The sequence below is a fragment of the Nannobrachium achirus genome, assembly GCF_963921795.1.
Source record: "Nannobrachium achirus genome assembly, chromosome: 3".
Taxonomy (NCBI): Eukaryota; Metazoa; Chordata; class Actinopteri; order Myctophiformes; family Myctophidae; genus Nannobrachium; species Nannobrachium achirus.
The window spans coordinates 18,400,263-18,427,889 of NC_137812.1; the positions used below are offsets into that span (position 1 = coordinate 18,400,263).

Sequence of the window (27,627 nt, forward strand, 5' to 3'; positions counted from 1 at the left end):
TATGTTTTCTGAGATAGTATTTTTAATTTGGTTTTGTTTTGCTTTTTACAGTGACATTCTAGTGAACGGTAAAAGACTACTTACAGTACATCATCTAGAATAGAGAAAGGTGTATATTATGCAGGTGGGAGGATGTTTAAGTGTCATATGATCTTATAGACACATCCGTTCTTCCACATCATGGATGTAGGTGTTGAGGGAAGAGGGATGCATACAATGCTGCAAGGTATCTGCAATGCAGGGATGCAGCTCTGCTTTGAAATTAACTTCACATCTTCCATTCCCAGTAGTGGCCGACAGCCGTGTAGAGTGCACTCGCTGTGCTCCACTGTCTGTGCCCGTTTGACTCGCCTCCAGAGCTCCATAAGTTACCTGTGACATGTGTTTACACACAAGACAAGCTTAACCCATTTAGGCCTAGAATGATTGAATGCTTTAACCAGTGAAAAATAGCAGATATACAAGCTCACAGCGCGCTGCGAGCTTGTAGATCTGCTATTTTTTTGAAAAAGTTGTGAAAATGTGTGCAAATCTTTGAAGATATGTATTTTCAAAGTGAACGTTTGTAACTCAAAATTTTGCTTCTGGGTGGTCCCTGGAACTAGATATTTTGAGATGCAGGTCCATGGCATTTTGGGGGTCCTTCACATGAAAAGGTTTGAGAACCACTGACATAGTAGTCTCTCAAGAACAGACTAACTGAGCTCCAGTTAAGTGAAAAGGACCTTTTCTTTGACGATGGCCGGCCAGATTGCTGACATAGAAACATAGGTTTTTCAAAAAAACCTTAGAAGGATTCAAAAGACACTTATAGAATCGGGTCAAAATTCTAATTTTCACGATAAAAAAAAAAAATAGCAGATCTACAAGCTCGCAGCGCGGCACTCGGTGCCGCGCTGTGAGCTTGTATATCTGCTATTTTTCAATAGTTAAAGCATAAAATAATGATACACTAAATGTGTACCCGTTCTGAATGGGCTAATGTGGCCGCTTCAGTAATGAGTGTCTGGGGTTGTTTCTTTTTTACGGTGGTCCAGTCGGTGGACCAAGCGTCATATTGCTCATCTCTCAATCAGCCTATTTTAGGACTGTACTGTTCAGTACAGTAGGGCCATTTTTATCTGCAGATTATTTATGAACCCGAGGAGACAAACTGGGCCAGGGTGACTATACAGTATGTAGCGCCGGCCCCCGGTGGATTCTTCCATCCCGACAATGGCGTTAAGGCGTCCCCGATTTGAGGCATGTGACAACGGATTATCTGCCCAAATGATCCTGTAGTGTGAGGGGGTTCACAGACATAATCTTAACTCATTCTTTGCCAATCACGTCTTTCCTTGTTTTTTGTTTGTTTTCCCCCACTGAAAACTCATACTGCCAATCACTTGTTTTCACTGATTTGTTATTGTCATTATTGATTTAATTGTATTTAATATTATATATTATTATGTGTGTGTGTGTGTGTGTGTGTGGGGGGGGGGGGGGGGGGGGGGGGGGGGGGGGGGTAATATATTATACATGCACATATAAAGAGCTCCATTTAGTGTAAGACCATTGCAGCCAGTCACACAGGATCCACCAGATGACGTGATCGCAAATTCTCAGGCTCTGTCCACTTCCTTTGGAAAAAGGCCTTTTTCTTCACTCACTGAATTCTTTTTTTAATTTTTTTTTGTTGTTGGCCGTAGGGAGAAGTTGGGTCAATATCAAATTGCGGGTGTTTTCCAGACCGTCTGTGTCCGAGACATCACTGTCAACTAAGTTACCCATTACAAAATCCCTCCCAAGGAGGTGTGTTATTTCTAAATCACATGAACTGCTCCACCTGATGTCATTTACTCCTGATGAAAAGTCTGGAAAGACTCCAAGGCATGTTCTTTCTCCCCTGTCTTAGGTTATTTAATATAAAGTAGTGTGTGAGTCAAGGGTGTATTTATCACATGTCAACAGTGTTACTACAATTTTGTTATAAATAACTTTCAAATTAAAATTCTTCGATTGTATATCTAATATTTTAATCTTTCTGTAAAAATGCCATGTGGTGTATGGTGATAGGCAGCCATGTTGATTTTTGACCTGAAAACAGCACATTTTGTCAACTACCGGTATGTTACTAAATTACCCTGTAAAGTTAAACTTAATGGACAAAGAGTAACATAGTCGACAAAAAGTCAACTAAGTTACTGTCCAAAAACTCCCGCAATTTGATATTGACCCAGTTAGTATCAAAACCTCATGTCAGACAGTCAGTCAGTCACACCTCGTCACGCTCCATATATGTCCGTCCTTTTCCCTTTTATGCCCATATATGGAGATCCCTGATGTCATCAATATTAAGCCTGTATCTGTGAAAGCCCATATATGGACATATTGTGTCAGACTCATGTGCTCTCAGCGCGACCTCACCCTTAGGGCGAGGTCGCTTCTCGCCCTTAGGGCATCTTACTAGTGTATGTACTCTGGATGTGAATGAGTTAACCAGGGATGGGTGGGGGGTGGAGGGGGTCATTTCGGTATCCCAATTACCTCACATATACGTTACGTTGCATCATGACGCACTGTGACCTTATACTATAGATCTACTATTTACGTATGAATGAAGCATCCAAGTCTTTCATTACCTGCTACTTCGACGATGTCTCCAGGGACGATGTCCCGGGCCCTGACTCTCTGCACGCTCTCTCTTGTCCTGCCGGTAGACCTTGCCCATCTCCGGCTCGTACTCTTCAGGGCCTCGATGGCGTTCTCCGCATTACGCTCCTGGCAGACAAACACACACACACACAAACAAGTGGTTGACTCATTTTATAAATGAACCAATCCAAATGGGACGACAAGCTGCAATCCATTTAGCTAATGAGGGAGCGATCATTCTTAATGACTTTGTAATAATGGACGAGATGACTTCACAGCACCAGAAGGGTTTACACGTTTCAATTTTCAATCGATCTGTTGAATTGACCATCTCCCCCCCAACCCCCAAGCAGTTTGTGACCATTTTTCTGGCATTTGTAATGCCATTTGTATGTCACTACATACTGTACCTAATGCCCTAGCCCTGACTCCATCCTGTATCTCTTACGATAAGTGACATTTTGTAGCCTGTCAGGGAAAGAAATGAATTAAATAAGAACATCTCTCAGTCCTGACTGAATATAAATGAGAGTTAAGAAGAGAAGACATTCTTGTTCTCTGGTTGTTGTTTTTTCTTTTTCCGTCTAAGTGTTTTTTCTGTCCATATATCTTTCGTCATGGCAGTTTGTTGTTTGAAAATAAAAATAAAGTTTAAATAAAAAGAAGAGCAGACATTTGCCTCCACTTGTACCGCGATGACTGACATCCGACGACAAAAGAATAAAAAGGAAAATAAACATCTGTGGATGCCTAGCAAAGAAAATGATTTAGATTATTTAACCACACGAACCCCAACCAACATTTAAAATAAACAAGTTTATTTCTGGCTACTGTTCTTGAGAGACTACTATGTCAGTGGTTCTCAAACTTTTTCATGTGAAGGACCCCCAAAATGAAATGTATTAGGCCACGGACCCCCATCTCAAAATATTTCGTTCCAGGCACCAGCCAGAAGCAAAATTTGAGTTACAAACGTTTGCTTTAAAAATACGTATTCAAAGATTTGCACACATTTTCACGACCGCAGCGCGGCACTCGGTGCCACACTGTGAGCTTGTATATCTGCTATTTTTCACTAGTTAAAGCATTAAATAATTCTAGGCCTAAATGGGTTTTAAGAGGTTACTATGCTCTCCACAGTGCATGTTCAAACCCAAGAGCATTCCATTCTTCAGATAAGGAGTTTCAACTCCCAACCCCCTCCTCACACTGCCCATGGGGGTATAGTGACATTGTGCGTATTCTTTTTCTAAACTTACCAAACTTTAGCTCTGGCCCTTTCCTTTATGTGAACCTAGAAAATGTCCCCATATGGTCAAGCACTTCTGGCTTTACTATACTTGCAGGGACTTCTTGGTAGCTTACAGTAGCACTTGCCCTAAGCCTCGACAACCTTGCAGGCCTTATGCAAAGGCTACAATGTAAGTGTGCATGTTATGTAGACTGTTGCCGGGTCATTGTTGACATGGCATATATAGTTTTTGGTTATTCTACTGTTAAAGCTATACTGTGTAAGTTGCTCAACTAGTGGTCAGTAGCGTTATAGCAAACCGCGGTCGCGTCTGTTTTTTTCGGCCGTTTTTTCGCCGCGGACCGGGCCTTCAAGACCACCGCGTCCGCCTCGCCTCGCCGAGACCTATCCATAGAGGTCTTTCGTGTCCCTCTACGAGCCTCGGTTGGGGAGCTACATGCTAAACTCCTAGCCCAGTGTAAACACTGCAGTGTACTTCCTGAAAAGCTCGGCAGTGTATGATCTGGGCTTTAGGGAGACACGTGTACAGAATGATGCATATGACGTAATTTTGCCGGGAAAAACAGCCCCGGTCACGGCCACCAGGGCTCAGTAGAACACATATAAAGAAAAGGCTTTGGGAGCTGAAATGAACAGAGTGGGTGTTTTAAAACTTTAGCGATTTAATAATTAGGACAATTTTAAGATTTGTTTTATTAAAAAAGTTACATAGTATAGCTTTAAAATAATGATAGGTTGCAGGGGTTGACACTAAGGTCTCAGTGGCACTTGCCCATCGGGCAAGTACAGGTCATGTTCTACTTGCCCAAAGGTCATGCCCACTTGCCCGAAAAGTAAACCGTCCATTATAGCAGGATTAAACACTTATTTCTTTACTTTCTGGGGCTGTGTGCCAAGACATTTCATACGTCCAAATCCAAATACCTACATAGCTACAATTGAATATATCTGTGGTTTCAAACGTTATTTTATATTTTTAAGTGTAGCAACATTAAAAAACAGCACATTATAGGTAAACAGTGCTCTTATTTTACATTCTACAGACCAGAAGACAGGGCTGGTGTTTAGACAGATATCTGGTGTTGTGTTTATAGACGGTTACCTCCCCTCTCAAATGAGCACTTGCCCAGTTGGGCAACCTGAAAGCAAACTTCACCTGCCCCAAAGTTTTATTTACCTGCCTGCCTGTCAAGGCCTGGGTTGGGGCCCCATCTCTCCCCCCCATTTCCTGTCAGTACTGTCCTTTCAATGAAGGCATAAAAAAAATCTTGAAAAAAACCTTGTGCTGTCATTGCATATTGTGACACTTGCTTTGGCAATGTAAACGCATGTTTTCTCATGCCAATAAAGCTCCTTTGAATTGAATTGAATTACATATTGTGAAACACTCTGGATAAAGAGCGTCTGCTAAATGCCTAAATTGTAAAACCTGGTACACCCACACCCACACCCACACACACACACACACACACACACACACACGACACTCACTGACCTGCCATACTCCTACAATGGCATTGGCGATGAGGATGAGGAGAATGACGAAGGGTTCAACGAAGGCTGTGATGGTGCCCTCTCCTTCTTCAAACCACGCCAGGGTCTGCAAACACGTTAAGGCATGAAGGACATGTGTGTGAATCTCAATGTTTTATATAACATACGGTACATTCAGGATAAATATACACCACAGCCCGTACATGTGTGGGCTGTACATGTGGACAGCATGTGCACATATACGATATGTGTTTGTATGTTGGTGTAGCGTGTGTATTTGAGTGGGATTGTGCATGTGCATGCGTGTGTGTGTGTGTGTGTGTGTGTGTGTGTGTGTACTCACAAAGGAGATGCATGCTGCCAGCAGCAAGATGCGAACCAACAGATCCTCAAACTGCTCCATGACGAGCGACCAAAGTGACTTCCCTGCGCGCACACACACACACACACACACACACACACACACACACACACACACACACACACACACACACACACACACACACACACACACACACACACACACACACACACACACACACACACACACACACACACACACACACACACACACACACACACACACACACACACACACAGGATGGACAGGATGAAAATAAAGAAAAAGAAAGAAAGAAAGAAATTTGCCTAAATTGAACTAAGCTCCTCCCAGCTAATTTGGATATCATTAGCATATTTAACGTACAAAGGAACACATGTTTTAATGCCATCTTTTGCTGGGTTCTTTACGAGGAGGCAGAGTCTTAATTAAGTAGCACGCACGCTCACACGAACACACTTTGTTTATTTATTTGAAAGAAAGAAAGAAAGAAAGAAAGAAAGAAAGAAAGAAAACAAAAAAACAAGGGGCTACAGAAAACCAATAACAGCCACAGGAAAAAACTAAGTGCAACAGGTAGGACTGAAAGAGAGAGAGAATAACTCACCTTCTTCCGCTGGTAACTCTGTGAAAGAAAGGAAGAGATAAGCATAAACAAGAGGTCACACAATAATCACATTATTCATATCTACTGTACAAACCAGGTTTTGTCCTTCCATGTTGTGAAGAAATGAATATTGTCCAAAGTGTCTGGGTCACAATGTCCTGCTACTGGACAGCTAGCTGATACAATTAGCTCACCCAGGGGCTGGACAGTAATATTGAATTTTCCATTAGACATAATTCAGTGAATAGTTCAATACAATGATATAAAAACGAAAAGATATAAAAAAGATTATGTTTATAATGGACATACTGTATACAATCTCTGCATTTATTGTGTTAGAAAAACATATACGTAACATGTAAGTAATTACATTTAAATGACTGTTATACAGTGCAGGCACTTGCCAGTGAGACGCCAGAGACATCTCTGACAGTGTTAAGACGGAAGAACTACAATTTAAAGGGATATTCCACTTTAAAAAAAAACCTTTGGTCATATTATCGTCTAATCAGTCTTTGTGAACACCCTGGACAGATTTAAAATTCCTTGATTCAATATTTAGATATATGATAATTTGATATTCATTTTATCAGACAGCCCCATCCACTTCAAACTCCATTTTAACCATGTAAAAGTCATTTAAAACACACATTCTTTTTTCTGGTGACTCAAACTACCCTCCTGGCCGTGTTTTTTTTATAATGTTTTTCATTAACACTTATGTTGCAATGATTTTTTCTCTTCAATGTCTCGCGTTGCCATGGTTACCATAGACTTCCATGTAATTGTGCAATTGTGTAAAAAGTGCACGCCCATGCCTAGATGATGCACCACGTGTGTAGATGCTGTTCACAGCTTTCAAACAAAAAGATCCGCTTGGAAATCCGTTCAGGCATTCATGATTTATGGGCCATTATGTTTTCTTCAGATGTAAACAAACATGGCTGCCATGTTTGAAAGAATGGGTTGGTATGGGGGTTAAACATGCAATTTCGCGATCGCGATCATGCCTAATACATTTCTGGAGGTCCAAAAAAAATTTTTGAAAAAAAAAATTTTGAAAAAAAAAAAAAAAAAAAAAAATTCAAAAACGGCCCAAACTCGGGAAACTCGGGGTTGGCACAGCGTTGGTATCAATACAAACTCGGGAAACTCGGGGTTGGCACCAGATGTGTTAATTAAAAAGATTTTTTTTATTGTATTATGTTTTTCCATTTTCCCAAAATATTATTAAAAATACATGAACAAAGGCCAGCTCACATATTAGGAGGGTAGTTTGAGTCACCAAAAAAAGAATCTGTGTTTTAAATGACCAAAAAGTTATTTTGAAAGTGAAATATCCCTTGGCGTCAGGTTGCCTTAACTTCATTCAGCTACTGCATCATGGCAAACAAGAGGCATTTGGCTCCAATGATTCCCCCGGATAACTTCATAAGGGACATAATGGCAGTTTTCCAGTCCGCGTCTGTGATTGACTGCCTCGCGTTCAAAGCCGCGGTAAGATGCTCTTTAAGCACACACCTGTGAGTGCTTTACGAATATTACTCTTCTCAGCGTTGTGCCATAACAACACTCCTTAGTTAGCCGTTCTGAATCAAATTTGTCGAAGCATACATCGTGCTGCTTAGCAGAAATGGGAATCCTAAAATATGTTTTAAAGACAGCCACAGGACGGCTTCCTTTCTCTGCTTTCGGGTGGTGTAGTTTCAGACTCTATAGGGCAGGGGTGGGCAACTTTGATGATGGAGAGGGCACTATATTTCCACCTTCACTCCAGAGGGCCACAATGCATATTGCTACATCTCATACAAAAGCAGCAAAAATATCAGATCTACAAGCTCAAAACGCGTCACAGTGGGACGCATTTTGAGGAATCCTAGAAATCCTACAAATTGTATTTCATTTCAAATGCATTTAGTTATAATCATGTTAACACATATGGTGCCAACCCCGAGTTTCCCGAGTTTGTATTGGTACTAGTGCTGTGCCAACCCCGAGTTTCCCGAGTTTGGGCCGTTTTTGAAAAAAAATATATATATTTTTTTTCAAAATATTTTTTTTCAAAAAAAATTTTTGGACCTCCAGAAATGTTTTAGGCATGATCGCGATCGCGAAATTGCATGTTTAACCCCCATACCAACCCATTCTTTCAAACATGGCTGTTTGTTTACATCTGAAGAAAACATAATGGCTGATAAATCATGAATGCCTGCACGGATTTCCAAGCGGATTTTTTTGTTTGAAAGCTGTGAACAGCATCTACACACGTGGTGCATCATCTAGGCATGGGCGTGCACTTTTTACACACTTGCACAATTACATGGAAGTCTATGGTAACCATGGCAACGCGGGACATTGGCCGGAAAAAATCATTGCAACATAAGTGTTAACTTCATGAACTTAAATACAAATACGTTGGATATGAAAAAAAGACTAACATTTTAGTACTACTATACTAGTCATTAAGCTACTAAGATAGACTGAAGGAATTAAAACGGGTCATGTTTGCATGTTTGGAATTGGAAGAGCTGAAATCAATAATATATCAGTATTCTGATATTAACCTGCGGGCTGCATTAAGTGAAGGTGGGGGCCGCATGTGGCCCCCGGGCCGCCTGTTGCCCATGTATGCTATAGAGCACTGTTTCCCAAGCACTGGGTCGGGACCCATTTGTGGGTCACATTTTTATGGGTCACTTCCTTTTTGGTGTTTCTACATTTTGTTTTTAATTATTCCCAAAAAAGCAAAGTTGTTCATGAAATATTTGAATTAAAAAACAAATTCCATGAAGCGACAAACGCAATCTGCTATTTTCACTAGTTTGTGTGCAGGGGCAAATGTCTCATTTCTCATTTGGGTAATGGGCTAAAACGTTTGGGAACCACTGCTATATTATAGCATGCAGGGATTGTGGAGTAATTGTCTGGCGACGCGAGACTAGCCCTCCAGCTACATGCTACATGGCTACCCTACAGTAGGTCCCTAGCCTGTTGTGTTTAAGCACTGCAGGGACACAGACATTTCTTTCACCACCGCCTCAACCATCCCAAAATACTATTTTAACTCTCCCAATGTATGTGAACCAATACCCTCCCCAAAAATCTATATTTATAATGCATTAAATGAAATTACTACATTAGTCTAATTACGGTGAAATATGCTTTGTGAAAGCTTTTCCGCTTTCATATAGTGATTTGTGGCCATTCAAAAATTGCTGATTCATGATCTGGACAGCCTGCAGGCGGCAGGAGTAGAAGAGGGTGTAAGACTGTGAGTATCATATACGGCAATGGTTTTCAACCAGTGGTCCTTGAGGGGCTTCCAGGTGGTCCCCAGCTAAATGATGGAGAGCTGGTAACCAAATGGACCCTTATAGATGTTTAACTCCTGAGAGTAAATGCACCTTTATGGTTCCATTTACGCTTGCAAGAGCTAAATTATTGTTGAACATCCGCAACATTTAATTTACAAGTATTCACAATTATCGAATGTAGAAAATGTTTAATTTGATCAATGTTTGCCTGTTATCTCTCCTATGGCACTACATCAATAGAGCATGGAATTGTGGACAAACTATTATCCAATGATAAAATATTCTTTGAGTCTGAGAGTCTGGATCTCGTTAAATGGTGGTCCGTGGCTCAAATGCTGAATAAATAATGGTATGATAAGTAATGGCTTGATATGAAAAGGGTTGAAAACCACTGACATACGGTAAAAGAAACATTTACTTTATTTTAGATGCATGGGTGTTAGCAGAGTATTGAGTAACGGCAAATGGGAAGTGCGGAAGGCCATTTTGAGACAAGAGTTGGACCCTGTGGCTTGCAGAGAGGGAGACATTTAGTTGAGATGAGTTGAACCGTTAATGAGAGAGGTTAATAAAAAGACCATTATTGGAGTAAATACGCCTAGATCAGCTATATTTGGGTACGGTTGGGTGCAGCCCCCACAGTAGCATGTCTGTTCTCCATCTTGTTCTGCAGTGTTTAAAAGCAAATAGAACAGCGTGTTTGCAATTATGTTCTGAGGAGGATGATCAGTACTGCAGGTGGTAACTTTTATTAAGCATTCTGTAAATATTATATTTAGCATGGGTCTCTTACAGTGGTCTAAACGCCATGGGTTTGATCACCGTTTATGCAATGATAGCGATATGTGCAGTCGACTAAAAGAATAATAAATACATCCTCTAACTAACAGAGAGGATATTTATTCAGTCCCAAATACGTACTTTAATGTCCCCTGGACAACAGGACAGTTAGTCTCAACTCGAGCCCTAGCTGGTCACAGGGATGTTGGGCTTGTCTAGAGGGTTAGCCATGGAGGACTGGACAAAATGCATGTCTGACCACGTGGATCCAAACTCATGTCTCCCAACACGGATAACCAAAGACATTCACGACAATAGTACTAAAGGGGACTCTTCCCTAGACCAGTGGTTCTCCACTGGTGGTTAAGACATAAGTGGAGTGAAATATTGATATTATACTACAGGTAGTTCTTCTGACCAAGCATTTGGTTGGAATAGGCTCTCTAGCCGTACTGAAATGAACATGACAGCACACCTAGCTGTTAATAGAAGATTTGAGAACGGATTAATCACATTAGAAATATCATCGGTTGTGCAGCTGATTAGACAGACTGACAGAGTCTCTGCAGCAGCAGTGCTGTTACAACTGCAGTAGGCTAAGCGGCCATGCTATCGCAGTATGCACAGGAGGTTCACAGACGTAGTTGCTAAATCTGGCCGATGACCCGGTCATTAAAAGATTGGTTTAGGAATGCAACAAAAACGAAACAATCTCCATGGATTTAAGGAATAAAATTGCCTCCTGTGTTAACTGTGCATAGCTAGAATAGGATGGGTAGGTCCACACACCTGTATTTTAACGCACCAGTTATTATGGTACAGATATTTTCTGAGGTGGTACTTGGTGTAAAAAGGTTGAGAACCACTGACCTAGGCCCAGGAAGATGTTATGTTTTAAAGATTAGGGTGACTGGGTGGGTGGCTTTACTTTACAACATGCGGGAAAAATAATTAACCAGAGATCATGACACACAAATAATTGAGGATATACGTTGTTGAGAGAGCTGTGTGATTCTTGGACGTTCCCAGAAAAAACAGAAACATATTCACACATTTCTCCCACACACACACACACACAGGGTCACAGCGCTGTGTTGAGCGTGATACTTTTGTCCTTGTACTCATGTACCTGTACATTCTTAAAAGGGGACTTCTAGTCTTCTACTATATCTATATTGTGGTATTGATACTTTCACTTAAGTCAGTTCTTCTTCCACCACTGCCCCAGGCCTCTATACTAGGCCACTCTGCGCTAAATATCTTCGCCCCCAAAATAGCCTGTGAACTTGTAAACTGGCTATTTTGAGCAAATAGTCGTCCCATAATAGGGACACTAGGATTCATGTGGTATTAAAAAAAAGAATAGTTGGGCAACGTGTCATCATCTTCACGTACCGTTGGGTCCCCATCGCTCTCTGCTCTTCCTCAGATGCTCGCTGCTCAGGCCTGTGGTCTCGTTGACACCGAAGAACCCCAGGACCTCCTCCACCGTCTTGGTATGGGCATTGTCCATCACCTGGAACCCACCGGGGAGATGGAGGGATGTAGTAGGGAGACAGTAGTGGGGAAGGTGGAATAGAGAAAGGGGTTGGGAGGGAGAGAGAGAGGAGGGGAGGAAGAGAGGGGGAGGGGATGAAGGAGGGATGGAGGGGGAGAAAAGGAGGGAGAAGGAAAGGGAGAGGGCAGGGAGGAGGGGAGACAAAAAAAGAGAGAGAGAGAGAGAAGGGGGGGATATGAAGGAGGGATAGAGGGGGAGAAAAGGAGGAGAGGGCAGCGGGTAGAAACATATGTTTGAGGGGAGAGAGGTCAGTGACAAAAGGAGAGGGGGAGGGAGGGAGTGACAGAAAATGAAATGAGAGAGGGGGCGGTAGAGGGATAGAAAGGACCGGGGGCAACGAGAGAATGGATGACAAGAGGAAGGGGGAGGTGGTGGGAATGATGAGACCACGAGAGAGGAGAACAGGAAGAGGATGGAGGGAGGGAGGGCAGAAAATGATAGGGAGGATGAAGGAGTAGAGAGATATGGAGGAGAGGGGGGCAAAGATTAGGAACTATTGTCCTGTAAACGTTTATGGTGTGCACCTGTCATAATGTGAACATTACACACGGTTACACCACCTGGCGTGGCCATAATGACAAATCTACGGTAACCACTAGGGATGCACCGATGTCGCATTTCTGGCCCGATACCGATAATCGATGTCAACATTGCTATCATCATGGTCGATAACCGATATTTAACGATGTTGAATATCTGTATAGAAACAAGTTCAACTTTTGTCTTTTCTGATAAAAGGCATATAAGCACTGAATTTGAAAAAGCAAGGCATCTTCATTCCAATTGATCCCAACATAAACACCCTTTTGGAAGCTTCCCCAGAAAACACTGATCAAATCTTGCAGCCTTGATCCTCATCATAAAAGGCTTTTCCGGCCTTATGTTGTTTTGATGTCTGTTCGATACCGATATTGCATTTTAAGGCCAACATCTTCCTGATAGATACCGAAGTGATGATTAGTTGTCCACCCCTAGTAACCAGGCCACAAAACAAAATCTGTGCCTACACTAGAGACTCCCCCGCCCCCCTCCCCAGAGATATGAACCAGTAACTGGGGCTGTGAAGTCAAACATCGCTACTGTAATTGTGCCCCATCAGGGCTGCTTGTGCCAGTCTATCTATTTTAGGCAGCCTGCTTAGGGATATAAAAAAATTACTTTAGGCTGAATTATTCCCCATCCCTTCAGCAGTTAATGAAGGGTAATTTACTGTCCATGGGTCTGAAAAAGGAAGAGAGCAGTCATAATCCACCATCACAGACCATTAGCCCAAGTCTACTATCAGCCAGAATTCAGTTTTCTCATGTCCTGACTAGGGGTGCAACCAGGCCTGGAATATCATCATTTTAGGGGCAAGGCCACTTGGCCTTTGGCGTTGTCCATTGTTTGAGGGCACAAATGCCAGGGCAGGAAGGCCATCAAATAAAACAAGAGTTTAGTCAATTGAAAGAATTAATAAAATGTAAGGGTTAAGGAAGATTCTAAATGTAATATATGTAGACTATCTGCTGTGAAATAAATCAGTTATGGTATTTATAATCTGATCCATGCTCAGCCCTGAACCAATCGAAGATATTGGACTGGTTTAAAAATGGAGACTCAACAAAAGAGACTGGTGTCTACATGACAAGAAAGAGACAGAGGAGAAAGTGGTGCAGTCAGCTGGGGCATTAAGGCCACTGTGGCCTCAGGGCATGCCATTTTTTGGAGGGGCACAAGGCCAAACTGAGGGGCAACGACGGCCATGGCCTTCATGAAATTCCTGTCCTGGGTGCAACAGATATCGATTTAACCGATTATTGAAAATAAATGAAAATCAAATTAATAAAAATGTACAAGCTGAACTTGCACAATTTAAGGAGCTTGTAGATCTGCTTATACATATGTATGTATGTATGTATGTATGTAGCCTATGTATGCACATGTAAGCATTATGTATTGCTTGGATATTCGATTAATCGAAAAAGTGATCGATAGCATAATCAATAATTGCAGCCCTATAGCCCATGGTACTGATGCTTGTAAACACAGGTTATGGTGATCATGTATAGGCCCAATTGATGACTATTGGCTCCCTTTGCTGCATCGTGTACTTGTCGACAAAGCGACATCTTCCAGCATTAATCATAATATCAACATTAACCTCACAATAATATGAATAACAATGACGATGGTGTGACACATCATGATGCACCATCCATCTGAACAGACCGGCATTTTACAGATCACTGTGATGCTACTACAACACAGATTGTGTGGCTATAATGTATGTTCCAGTGGGCAGTGGATGTTGTTCATGTTCATATAATCATAATGGACAATCACTGTTTTAAAAAGATATAAAATAAAACAAACGAGGCAGATCGATGATGCTATATAGCTGCTATAGCATCGCAAGCTAACTGCCTGCTAATAGCAGACAGTGAGTGGGTTTTACTAGAAGTATCTGGCTCATATAATCCCAGTCTGTCACAGTCTGACAGACCCAGCCTGTATGACTGTGTCAGGCTACTTGTAGGCTGTATATATAGGCTATACTTACCACCGGTGTTATAGGGTTGTTATGTGTCGCTGGGAAACCTTTACTGTCGCACTATACTGATCAAAAACAAACAATTACAAAAAACTAAATGACCAAAAGCACCGTCTGACTGATGTAATATCCAGGCTGTTAGCTCGTCCACGCCGCAGTAAACCAACCAAGCAGCGTTTCTTTTAAATGACGGCTGCTGCCTCCGTTAACGTTACACCGATATGACTGGACATAATAAACATTTACTGCAACGACGCCGTCATGTTTTTAGCTTTAGTTTTTTTCCTCCGCCGCGACGAATTGTTATGTTAATAAAACAACGCCGGGTTAAACATTAAAGTGTGTATAGATAAGGCAGCAGTGGGTTGGTTGGTTGGTCGGTGATAATGAACGGTGATTTAACGGTGTTTGCTGTTTAGCGTCCTGTCCAGGGCTGCAGCACCAGCAGTGCAGGAAACCGTTGGACGCACGACGCACGACGACGTCAGGGCGTCGGGAAATAGCAGATCTACAAGCTCACAAAGCGTGGCGAAAGAGACGCGTCTTGAGCTTGTTGATCTGCTGTTTTATTAGCCTGATTCATTGCTAGCTTGGGATCAGTTCGGCTCGTAGGGTTGAAGATCCGGTCTAGGGCAGATACGGAAATCGACTATCTGCGCGCAGGTTTTAGAGAGCTGCTACCTTTAAATGCATTTAAAATCGGAGTTTTTATTTTTCTTATACTATTTAAATGATAAGTATTGAGGAAAAAAATCTAAAAACAATAGGCCTACTGCTATTTGTTCCAAACGCTTTATACCCTGTATATTTATACAGTGCGACATAGCTCTGTTTACTGTTGTACCCCTCAACTATATTGTGTTCTCCCTTTTCAACTGTTTTTATTACAATTTTGACACTTGCTTAGGCAATGTAAACATGTATGTATCCTTTGAATTGAATTGAGTTCAAAATGACCTGATACAGTAGGCGGGATCTAGGCCGGATATGGATATTGAGCAGTGAATAGAAACCCAGGGCTTTCCACTGGACTGACACCCGCAACAGTCAATCGCGTTGGGGGATTCTCTATTCAGTACCCATCTGAGCCATAGAGTATAAGATCTGAGCCTGTTTTGTCCAATGGCGGCACCATGCGTCTGCTGTCGCTCCACCATAGAGTTATGCGCTCCACATGTCAACCTTTAAGAGCCAATCAGCGTCCCGGTTGGACTGATTGGCAGCGCTGTGGACCAATCAGAGCAACGCGATGGTGTGAACCGCAAAGCCCCCCCTCCCCCTCCACCCATCTGTTGACAGATGGACGAATGACTGTCCAGGAAATAAACCTAAGGTCATAACCTCAAGAGAGAGTGTGTGCACATCACCAAAGTCAGACAGGCTGTCAAAGTTGAAGAAAGGAAATCGATTAAAGATTAATTGGACTTCAGTGCTGCACTGTTAAAACATGTTTTGCAATATGTGATGCAATATTACAATAATGTGTTGCTGTAGCTTTGGATAATGACTTCATTGCCACCTTGTGGAGATGCATAAGCAATACAATGAAACATTTGGATGCCTCACATTCAATGCCAATGCATTCATTGAAGTGTAAAGAAAAACACTTTGTGACCATGTCAGCTCTTATTAAAGATCATGTATATCTATCTAAATACATTGGTTTAATTTGAGTTTGTTCTAAAATAATTGTTTACTCTTGAATAGCATGTTATTTAAACAGATGTCAGATATCCTATACTATATAGGATGTACATTATGGTTTCAATGTACAGAGGATTATTTGTGATAGTTTTATTTGACTGATGCAAGCTTCTTGGACCTGGTTAACCTGTGATCCCAGTTTCTTGAGGCACTGCATTGTCTCTCTGCAAGATGTGATTACATTGCTTATTGTAGGTCTCTCCGGAGAAGGAGCGTCTGCTAAATGCCTTTTTGATTATTTTATTAGACAAAAATGGAGAACAGTACAAGTATAGTCAATACAATTGAAATCTGAAATGTAGTACAATGCGAGTACAGTTAAACACCCTGCCTAAAAGGAAAGCCCTCAGTATTTTTGTGAATGAATTATAAATGGCAAAATGTATAATATTGGAAGATAGAAATGTCATATCCATTCCAAATAGTAGTCTTCTGTATAAAATATGGACAAAGACTAAAACTAAGACATCTTCTCTATGGTTTTAGCTAGTTTTGTCAAAAATACCATTTCACTATTTCAACCTTGTTTAAATTATAAATTCAAGTTAACCAAAATGTTGCTGTTTGTTCATACCATGCAATCAGAAAAAGGCCAACATTTCACACTGCCCTCACCTCTATGAGTGATTAACAAATAAACCCTCTCGATTCTTTTTCTTCCAGTCAGACATTATTCTTTTCTTTTTTTAATAAAAACGTAGTGTGTATTTAAAAAGCAGAAGGACAAAAGGCATCTGTTGACATTCACTGGTTCATCTGTTGGTCTCTTCCGCCGGCGTTCCATCACAAGGCATAGTTATTCCATAAACTGTAAAACAAAGAGAATCAGAAAGAACTTTATTGTCACATCACAGGTTTACAGTTGTAAAACAGTGGGTGAAATTCTATTTTGTGCAAGCTCCATAGTTTTTGTTATTTCCATTAGAAAGGGAAAAAGCATTACGATTTACAACTTCAAATGCTACGATGAATCTCTATAGAGGGTGTGTGTGTGTGTGTGTGTGTGTGTGTGTGTGTGTGTGTGTGTGTGTGTGTGTGTGTGTGTGTGTGTGTGTGTGTGTGTGTGAGATTGAGTGAGTAGGCATGTAAGCGATTCTCATCACAAATGAAAACGTTATACTGTACACGTCAGGGTGTACTGGGGATCTGTAGGTGTTCACTACCTGAGAACGCTGGGGATCTATGTATGCGTGCATACGTGTGTAACATACATTGTAACATACCGGTACATACTATGTACACAGTGTGTGTGCGTATGTGTGTGCATGCGTGTGTGTGTGTGTGTGTGTGTGTGCTACCTCTGGGTGTACTCGGCATCAACACGAGTGCAGAGCAGCAGGGTTCTGATCTCCTCAGGGGGGTTCAGACCATGGAGCTGAGCTCTGTCCCACCTCTCCATCCTACTGATGCCTGGAGAGAGAGAGAGAGAGAGAGAGAGAGAAGGGAGATAGAACGTCACGATTGACGAGATGACATAATGTAGCATGCGTGACAATTTATTTTCTTTCTTTCTTTTTTTACGGGAGAAGATGGGGGGGGGGGGGGGGGGGGGGGGGGGGGGGCGGGGCGGCATACATAACTGAATGGTTAGGGAGCCCGCCTGGGGAGCCAGAGCCCCTGGTTGTCCCAGGTTAGATTCCAGGCCAGGGTAGCAATGTCGATGTGTGTCCCTGAGCAAGACTCTTAACCCCTAATTGCTCACGCGCTCCTTGTGGGCAGTATCAGCTGGGTTGGGCTGAAAATACTGAATTTCCCTCGCGGGAGGAAATAGGTATCTATTATTTCTGTGAATACAACTGACAAGTATTATTGTTGATGTTAAGGTATCTCCCTAAATAATTTTTGCCATCCATACGTTTTATAATACATAATTTACATATATATTATTATTAATTACCATAAATATGCTTTGTCTGCACATAGCATCAACTTAAATGGCGCAGCTGGCTCTCTGCTAACTCTAGCTCTCATTAGAAGATGTGTCTGTGTATTACCTGTGCACACAGTCCACCTTTCTCCCACAATGTCAGATGTACAGAATGTTGCATGCAATGTGCTACATAAATACATTTGTCCGGACTAAACTTGTATGGTGTGCCTTGTGTATCAACTGTGAAGACCTCCCATAGTGTTGGATGGATGTATATGATGTGCCTGTAGGTGTGTATTTATTATGCTATGATATATGATATGATTATGATATGATATGATATGATATGATATGATATGATATGATTTTTATTTCTTTAAAAAAAAAAAAAAATCATCCCATGATGTTGTAACCCATTTTCACCCAGTGCCAGTTGCCTATGTAATCCTAGGCTCTGCTCTCCCTCTGCCGTGCTTGGGGAGACAACGGACTGACCTCATGCTTCCTTCTATGCAAGAGGAGTCCAAGTTGCTTCTTTTCACCTGACAGTGGGGATTTCCCCGGTTTGGACGTAGCGCGTGGAAGGAACATGTTATTCCAACCAGTTCCTTTCCCCTCCACCAGGAGCCCCGGCTGGCCAGGGGGAGACCAGGATTACTGCATGTTTTTGTGAGGGTATCTACCCTAGGAGACACAGGGAGAACATGCAAACTCCACACAGAAAGGCCCTATCGCCAACCCCACCTAGGGTGCGGGCGCTCATATATGGTTTATTTCTTAATCCCAGAGGGGAAGCATGTTTTGCTACCTGAGAGAATACAAATACACAAACAAGAAACACTAACATACAGTACGAATTACATAACATTACACAACACAGTAAAAAAAGAAAAGAAAAAGAGAGCCTCCCAAAGCAGAGCTAGCGGTGTTCGCTAAGGAATTTAACAGCAGCAGGAACAAGGGACCTCCTCAGTCGCTCAGTAGAGCAACAAGGCCTCAAAAACCTGTTACTAAACGAGCTACGCAGGGCATCAAATACATTATAAAGAGGATGGCCTTTGATGGAAAGAATAGTGTTCAGTTTGGTCAATTTCTACCTCCTAAGTGAGATATACACCTTCTTCCTACTAAAGTTAACGACTAGTTCTTTGGTCTTTTCGACGTTGAGCTATGTAGAAAGTTGGCATCACACCAAAGGACGAATAAATCAAATTTTTATAGGAATATGTACATCACCATTGTTGATGAGACCGATGAGAGCAGTGTCATCAGAAAATGTCTGCATGTGACATCGCCTCACTATGCCTACAGTCTGCAGTACTGTACATTACCTGTGCATGGTCTATATGTACATTACCTGTGCAGGTATGTATGTATGTATGATGTTACCTGTGCAGGGTCCATATCTCCAGTCCAGGTCAAACTGTCTCAGCTTCTCCAGTTCCTTCTCTCGGTTTGACACAGTGTTGGCGTCAGCTTCTGATTGGTCAAAATACAATGCAAATCAGATGAATGATTGAACGAACAAACAAACAAACAAACTAATTCCATTGGGGGAGTTTGTCACTGTATATTTGGGCGCTATGGAGAACAGTTAGGAGGCGTTCGAAAATGCCCACACCGAGTGCATTCACATATTAGTTTGTATTGGCCTGTGGGTTCAGTGCTGGATTTTCGAACGCGCCCTTAGTTAGTGGCCTAGTGAATATTAAACAGGGGCTCCTTGGAATTCAACAATATTTAGAATCACTGAACTAGGCTGAACTAGCCTTTTTTGTTTTGTCTCAAAGGTCCAATCAGACTGTCGGGGTTAAACAATTACCTTATAAACAGATATATAACTTATACCAATAACCAAAATCTGTCTGGCCAATCGAAAAACACTTTAGAGCCTTTCTTTTTTATCAGTTTGATTATTTGCGTAGTTACTGCACGTTGGCTTTGGTAGGGCAGCAGAGCAAAGAGAAAAGGTGGTTAAAGTCACACACACACACACACACACACACACACACACACACACACACACACACACGCACGCACGCACGCACGCACGCACGCACGCACGCACGCACGAACGCACGCACGCATGTGTGCGTGCGTATAAATCGGGCTCAGCCCTATTAGCACGACTGGTTGTTCATTGGACTGGCGAGTGGGAGTCCCGGGTTCAATCCCCCGCTTCCGCGTATCACTACACTTGTAGCACACACACCTGGCTGTGGTGGTGGAGAGGGAGAGCTCTTCTCTATCTTGTCCTCTTTCCGTGATTTCTTCATTACCTTAAATGAATCTGTGATCAGGCGGCGACGCTTGGCTGTCATGGTTGCTCTGCAACACACACACACACACACACACAGGTTGGTGATCACAGTGTACTAACACTTTTATTCTGAACATATCGTATACTTCTATCTTCTTTTGTGATGTTAGTAGTATAGGATCTTTGTTACAATGTAATTAGATTGTAATAATTCATATTATACAGTATTATGTGTGCATCATTCATAAGCAACTTGAAGGGAGAAAAGCTATTCGGTTATTATCTGAACACAGGCATTAGAGAATCTCTAATACTGTTAGTGTTAATGCCTTCCTTGCTATGTATTGACCTACACAGATACCCCTATAGCCTACTCTCAAAGTGTGAGTTATACTGTTGCACATTAAACTATATACTATATATATTTCGCAAATTGCCTCAGCCTGCTTAATGTATGCAATCTTGCTGTTGTTGATATACAGACAATACTGTAACACAAGCCAAAATGTAGGCGTTCAAGTGATGAGTTATTAAACTATTGCCTATTTGTTTTTGGTTTATGCAAAAATATGTCACAAATAAAGGCTGATACATATATCTGGAGATAGAAAATGTCCTGCAGAAAAGCCCTGTGTTGATAAAATCGTTTTGCAGGCATGCAGCTTATAAAACAATAATCTCAATCCATAAGAGACCAGCAATACACGTTCAGCCTACCTGGTGACTTAACCCGTATGAAAAATAAAAATACTTATATATATTTGTGTTTATTGTAATAATGTTCCTCTTCCTCGTTCAGTCTAAAAACTACAGATCAAAACAAAGCCTCAGACGCATACTTCTTGTTCTATTCTCTTATTAATGGACACAGACCTGGTCAACTGCCGCTGCTGGCTGATGTGCAGAACACACAGTTATTATTTTTATAACTCTATGGTTATTATTCATTATTTATGAATATACAATTATGATGACACATTGCGTTTTCTGTGTCAAAATCAACGGATATAGATTAAGTTGGAATCTTGTCGAAAACAAAGTGAAATAACAGCCAGTAACGACGAGGACTTGTATAGGCTACATTGATTGATTGATTGACTGATTGATTGATTGATTGATTGATTGATTGATTGATTGATTGATTGATCCCCCTGCTCTCTGCTGTATCCCATGTCATGTATATTTGGTCTGTTAGCCTAGAGGATTGTAATGATGTTTATGTACTGATGCATTACCTTGCTTATTGTAAAGTCACACTGGATCAAGAAAGTCTGCTAAATGCTTGAATTGTAAATTGTTGTAAATTGTAGCCAGCTAGGCTACAATATGTTTGTACAACTTATGAACTAAATGCAATGCATATATAGGATAGTTATAACAATGTAATGAAAGTGTAAAACACACACACACACACACACACACACACACACACACACACACACACACACACACACACACACACACACACACACACACACACACACACACACACACACACACACACACTCCAATGTTTGTGGCAACTTGTCTAATGAAAGCAAAGACAGAGTTAAAAACAGTTGAAACAAAATACAGGAGAGTTCTACTTACTGTGCTGCATTGTTGAAAATGTTGGTTTGAGTGATGCAATATTACCATAATAATCAGTTAAATAATTCCATGGAATTCATGTTCTCGACTGCCACCTGCTGGTAAGACAAGATATCTTTACTCTTTTGTTAACTTTTCTTTTTTCCCCCTTTCTTAAAGGCCCACTTCAACTCTGGGACAACCAGATCTTATTTTATTGTTGTTTGGGACACGATCAACACAATCCTGAGTTATTGTTTGTGTTCAATCTGTGTTTTGAGATATTTTAGTACTACTACTACTAAAATATCTCAAAACACAGATTGAACACAAAAAAATAACTCAACAACGATAAAATAAGATCTGGTTGTCCCAGAGGTGAAGTGGGCCTTTACTCATGCCAGTGATCCAGCAGAGGACAGTGTTTGACATAAAAATATATTGTTTTCCATCACAGCCACCTTACTATACCTGCTTTGTATCTGCTTTTCTCTTGCGAACTTTTGCAGATTCTTTTGTGCATAATTTGTATTAGTGGGTCCCAAGAAATGTCCGGGCCAGATATAGGCTCTGAAACCTGGCTTACATCTGGCCTTACCAACTCACCGAAAGATACCCATGTACCTGACAAACTACTTTTAAGGTCAAGGATGTCCACGATCACAACACCAGAGGCAGCTCCACTAATCATGTTCAACATAGATTCAACACTAAAAAAGGCTCTAATTCGTTCTCCAGCCATACCACCAACATAAGGAACGCCCCTCCGCAGGCCTTAAATGAGTGCAAATCGCTAGCCTCCTTCAAAATTGGTCTGAAAAGTCACCTTCAGACCTCGAGACTTGTAAATAGACAAAGCCCCCATGTTTCCACCCATGTTTCCACAAGTTCCAATATAAGCCTTATTCACGGCCCGCCCACTCAGCAAATTTCTCAGCATCCCCCGGGTGCTGACATCAATTTAGAAGGGGAAACTATAACAGAAATAGCTGGACTTAAAGCCAACAAATCATTATTTCGAACGGTAAAGTAAATTATAATGCTTTGTGCCTTTTACTATCTTGTGTTCTTGATCATGCTAGCCGTATTTTATACTTTACTATTCGGAAATTGCATTAAATTTGCGATTTCTGTGTTAACTCTATAGGCTATAGTAGGATTTTCCCCTTCAAAATGTGACTTCAGCACCCGGGGGATGCTGAGTGGGCGGGCCGTGAATAAGGCTAATTCCGGCAAAGTTCCTTTGCCGAAAGAGGCGTTGTGAGCTTGTAGATCGGCTATTTTTGGCTAAAGTTCTCAGAATTTGGACACTAGGGTTCAAGTGGTTAATATAAAAAAGGAGATATTTTTTTTCTATCACACAAATATTTGGAGGACCCCCTGCAGTAACTCAGAGGACCCCCTAGGGGTCATGGACCCCCTGTTGAAAACCCTTGGATTAGACAGTGATTAGTGATTAGTGATTCATTCACTTTTAGACCAGTTATGACCCGGTTCTAGCCTAGCTTTAGATGGGATGCTCAGTGGGTTTAGGGTTATCTCCTAACAGCAGTGTTGGGGAAGTTAAAATTACATGTAACTGAGTTACGTAACTAAGTTGTCAAGTAACTGAGATACCTTTTGGGTAATCTTTGGCTCAAGTTACAAGTTACAAGCAAAGTTATAGTTTTACATATACATTTTGTTAAGATTGACGATCAAATCCATGTAACAGTTTAATTAATATGTATTGCAAAGGTGTAGCTATCACTATATCAGTCTTTTTCTATTTTTTTACAGTTAAGTTACAGTTTTACAATTGAGATGTGATAAAATTGACGATCAAATGTCATGACTAATCTACAGTATCCTCAACAGATCTTCTTTTTCGCTGGAAAAACATTTTAGGAACACAGACGTTTACAAAAGAAAATGCCAACCTTTGTTAAATAAAAGTATAAAACTCAGTTCAGAGGCATAGGCCCAATTTATTTTTACAGTAAAGTTAAGTACAGTTTTACTGTTAGGATCAAATGTCATGTAACAGTTTAGTTAATATGCATTGAGATGTGATGTGATAAGATTGACGATCAAATGTCATGACTCATGTAACAGTATCCTCAAGAGAAAGGACAGATTTTTTTTTATGACTCAATGTTTATTTTGTATTATATGTTTCACAATAACATCGAACAAAGTACAGAGATACCATAGAACAGACAAAAACAAAATACAATACAATACAATACAATACAATACAATACAATACAATACAATACAATACAAAACAATGCCAAACAATCCCAGGTATTTTTTATTTTTTGTAGGATATTATATCTTGTTTAATATAGGCCTACACCAAATTCTCAATTTAACGCTGAAAACAAGAAAGAAACTCATAAGTTACTTTTTATTTCTCCAGGGGTAGAACGGTCATGGTGAGTCACTTGTACAGCAATGAAATTTCACATCATTTAGTGCGGTGTCATCTCCCTTGCGCTGCTTCGGCTCCACCTTTGTGGTGATGCCACAGATTCCTGTGGTGCACTCGTTGCTCCAGCCGCCCCACCTACCCCAGGTCAGTCCGGAGCGGCCAAGGACCACACTGCCGTATTCACACCTTGAGTAAAAGTAAAAGTACTAAACATTGGAAATACTCCAGTAAAGTAAAACAAAACAGAGACATGCTGGGCCCCTGATTCAGCCCGGGAAAAAGAGTTGAAGAGGCCCTCATTGCGCGCTATAGAGAGAGATCTCTCTCTATAGCGCTGCTGCTACTCAAAAACTTGCCATTTCAGATCATGACAAGTGACAAGCCAGTGGGCCAATTACATGAGTTATATTTCGTTGTTGTCGGGTGGAAACCTTATATGTCCAAAACTGTTTGTTTTGTATTTATCATTTTAAAAATGATTTAAACTAGTGAAAACAGCCGATCTACAAGCACACAACGCCTCACACCGCGAGGCGTTGTGTGCTTGTAGATCTGCTGTTTACACTACTTTTGTGCGACGGGCGACGGCCCTTTGCTTTGCGAATGGAACAAAGGCTGACATCTTTTTTTAATTTTTTTCCTAATGGCCGGGAATGAACCGGCCGTTCGGGAGTTGTCCCGCTTTTCCCAATGGCCAGCACGTCCCTGAAACAAAATACCTCCAAATTGTACTCAAGTACAATACTTGAGTAACACCACTGACCTGAAGTTGATGTCATTGACGGCTGTGTCATCGCCGCGACCCTGGCTGGGCTCCACGTTCAGCTGGAAAGCTACCAGCTTACCAGAGCCAGGGCACCAATACTCTGGCTGCCAGTCACCCCAGCTATTAGGAGAGGGAAAAAAAGTATGGATTAATGTGTATAACATATACTGAAACAAACAATAGAAAAAAAGTAGTAGCCTAAGTGGTTTACGCTGTGGTTCTGTGTTCAGTCGTACCAGATTCTAAGGTTTTTTGAAAAATGTGTTTCTATGTCAGTTGTGCTCAAACCTTTTCTTCATGTGAAGGACCCCCAAAATGATGTGTATTTGGCCACAGACCCCCATCTCAAAATATTTAGTTCCAGGGACCCCCCAGTTTAGCTGAAGCAAAATTTGAGTTACAAATGTTCACTTAAAAAAATACATATATTCAAAGATTTGAACACATTGACACGACTTTTCAAAAATAGCAGATCTACAAGCTCGCAGTATTGAGCTTGTATATCTGCTATTTTTCAAGTATAAAATAATTAAGGCCCCTCCACCTTGGGCCCTAGTAAGGCGTTCATGGCTTTTAGCCTTTTGAGAGTGTATTGGCAGTGCTTTGTCATGCCAAGTGCACTTGGATCTGAGTGTTGCTATTTTATTTGCAGTGATTAACCTATATACCGGTATGTGCGGGCCTAAAACAATGAGTTCATCTCAGTGCAGCTACTAAGCCAGGCCCCTTGCAGACGACAACGGTCTTTATAGAAAACATCAAAATGTTGTTGCATTCTCACTTGTTATTGTGCAAAATGATGTAATGTGCATGCCATGTCGTCTGACAACGGCGTCGTCTGAACAGCGCCTAAAACTGAGCTGTGAGATCCATAAAAAAAAAAAAGTTCCGGTGGTTGGTTCCGGTTGATGTCACATTGTTTTTGTTCCTCTGCTTCCTCACAAAATCAGATCAGAAAAGGCTACAGATACAATAGCCTCGGTACCCATGACTTGTTTGACATAAAGCCTTGTGGTGACTCTTAGGTGACAATGACATTACTGCTGTGTCGTCACCTCTGCCCTGTCTGCCCTCCACCTGTGAGAGGCATGCAGACCAAGAAGAGCATAATGGGGTTCAAACTTTAATCAGTGGGTTGAAGACATTTAACATTCAGTAGCAAAGTGATAAAACAAAAAAGGTACATGGAATACATAAACGTAGTACATTTACAGTACATACAAGTACATTTTCTCACCCGAATGCTGAAGCCTCCAGCATATGAGCCAGATGGGCACATATCCTTATAGTCCCATCCACCCCAACGTCCACCATTATTAACAAAGAGAGTATCTGTTGTCCCTTCCGTCAGGGCGTTTGTAGAGAGAGCAAACACAAGCAGGATGGTCAGGAACATTGCTGTAGACGGATGTTTGAGTTGAAATCGTCTGGGTTTTTATAACGGCTGGCTGAGGGTGTGGTATACTGTTTGTGTGTCAGTCTGTGCGCAGCAGTGCGGTCTGTGGAATTAAGAGGAGATCCAGGCAAAAAGGCAACCACAGCAAGTAAAGACTATCTTCCAGGGGTCAAATCAGAGGAAGTGGAGACAAAACAACATGTGGACACAAATATACCTTTCAAGATCAGAGGCAGGGCATCGCTTTTAGCCAATTAATGAACAGAAGACCTATGCTAATCTGAGGTGACCCCAGGAAGTTCCTGTAACCCAGTGGTGACTAATAGTAACTTTTAATCTTTAACTATTTGTAATCAGTGTGATTGGTAATTCAGGGGTTTTCCCAGGGTTTTCCCATTGGGGATGCTCTTATATTTTCTATTTGCTCTTTTGCCTTTTGGACTCTTTCATTCTTCAAATCTTTCTACGTCTTTAACTTTTTATTATCTTTATTATTATTACCCTTTTCTATTTTTTTTGGTTTTGTTTTGTTTAGTTTTTTGCTGTTATTATATTGTTTGCTGTTATTACCACTGCATTGTCTGAAGGATGCCAAACAAAAACAAGTTTTACTCTTGTACTTTTGTACAAAAGATATAACAATAAAGTACAACCTTGAAAAGGGGTGCTTATTCCCAGTCTCATGTTGCGGCAGGTTGTGTTTGTGTGTATGCTTGTAGCAGCAAGGTAAGCCTTTGTTTTAATGATTTGGTGTTCTGCTTATAGTTGGATTTCATGTAGACACCATCCGGGATACTTAGGTATGTTTTTCTCTGTTTATGCATTGGTTTAGGAGCTCAGAACTAGAGCAGCACAGAGTCCTGCCAAAGGTTTGTTTGCACACAGGCTCAGAAAGGGGTAGGCTTACTTTGCATTGCAACAGCACAAACAGTGAATGGGATTTACGGTAAATGTCCAGTTTTTATGAATTTAATGTGAGTTCTCACACTGGTGTATTTTACCATGCACATAGCCTCGGGATCCATGCATTATGCAGGCAGTGCCAAGTGAATCGTGTGCACAAACAACCTGGGCATTCACTGATGGCCTATACAGGGTTTGTGTTGGCTCATATGCTAAACATTGTAACGCACTTTG

General features: G+C 41.3%; 2 protein-coding genes and 1 pseudogene across 3 annotated transcripts in view; all 3 read right to left on the reverse strand.

Moving 5' to 3' along the window:
* LOC308281455 (sarcoplasmic/endoplasmic reticulum calcium ATPase 2-like) overlaps positions 1–14,930 on the reverse strand; it is a 52,737-nt pseudogene extending 37,807 nt beyond the window's left edge. Inside the window, exons 1-6 of the transcript XR_013963394.1 lie at positions 14,522–14,930; positions 11,817–11,937; positions 6,328–6,345; positions 5,724–5,806; positions 5,382–5,486; positions 2,622–2,760 (exon numbers count right to left, since the gene is read on the reverse strand). The product of XR_013963394.1 is annotated as a sarcoplasmic/endoplasmic reticulum calcium ATPase 2-like (transcript). The remainder of the gene's footprint in view (positions 1–2,621; positions 2,761–5,381; positions 5,487–5,723; positions 5,807–6,327; positions 6,346–11,816; positions 11,938–14,521) is intronic.
* A 1,584-nt stretch (positions 14,931–16,514) lies between these two features.
* pold4 (DNA polymerase delta 4, accessory subunit) lies at positions 16,515–21,167 on the reverse strand. The gene is made up of 5 exons (XM_080721029.1): positions 21,064–21,167; positions 20,299–20,414; positions 19,476–19,565; positions 17,515–17,626; positions 16,515–17,024 (listed from the first exon to the last, which is right to left on the reverse strand). The coding sequence occupies exons 2-5, from the start codon at positions 20,405–20,407 to the stop codon at positions 17,000–17,002; spliced, it is 336 nt and encodes a 111-aa protein (XP_080577155.1). The 5' UTR covers positions 20,408–20,414; positions 21,064–21,167; the 3' UTR covers positions 16,515–16,999.
* Positions 21,168–23,862: 2,695 nt separating this feature from the next.
* On the reverse strand, positions 23,863–26,680 carry LOC308281077 (vitelline membrane outer layer protein 1 homolog). Its single transcript, XM_080721161.1, has 3 exons — positions 26,332–26,680; positions 25,092–25,214; positions 23,863–24,514 (listed from the first exon to the last, which is right to left on the reverse strand). Exons 1-3 carry the CDS (start codon positions 26,406–26,408, stop codon positions 24,328–24,330), a joined length of 387 nt encoding a protein of 128 aa, XP_080577287.1. The 5' UTR covers positions 26,409–26,680; the 3' UTR covers positions 23,863–24,327.
* Positions 26,681–27,627: the final 947 nt, after the last annotated feature.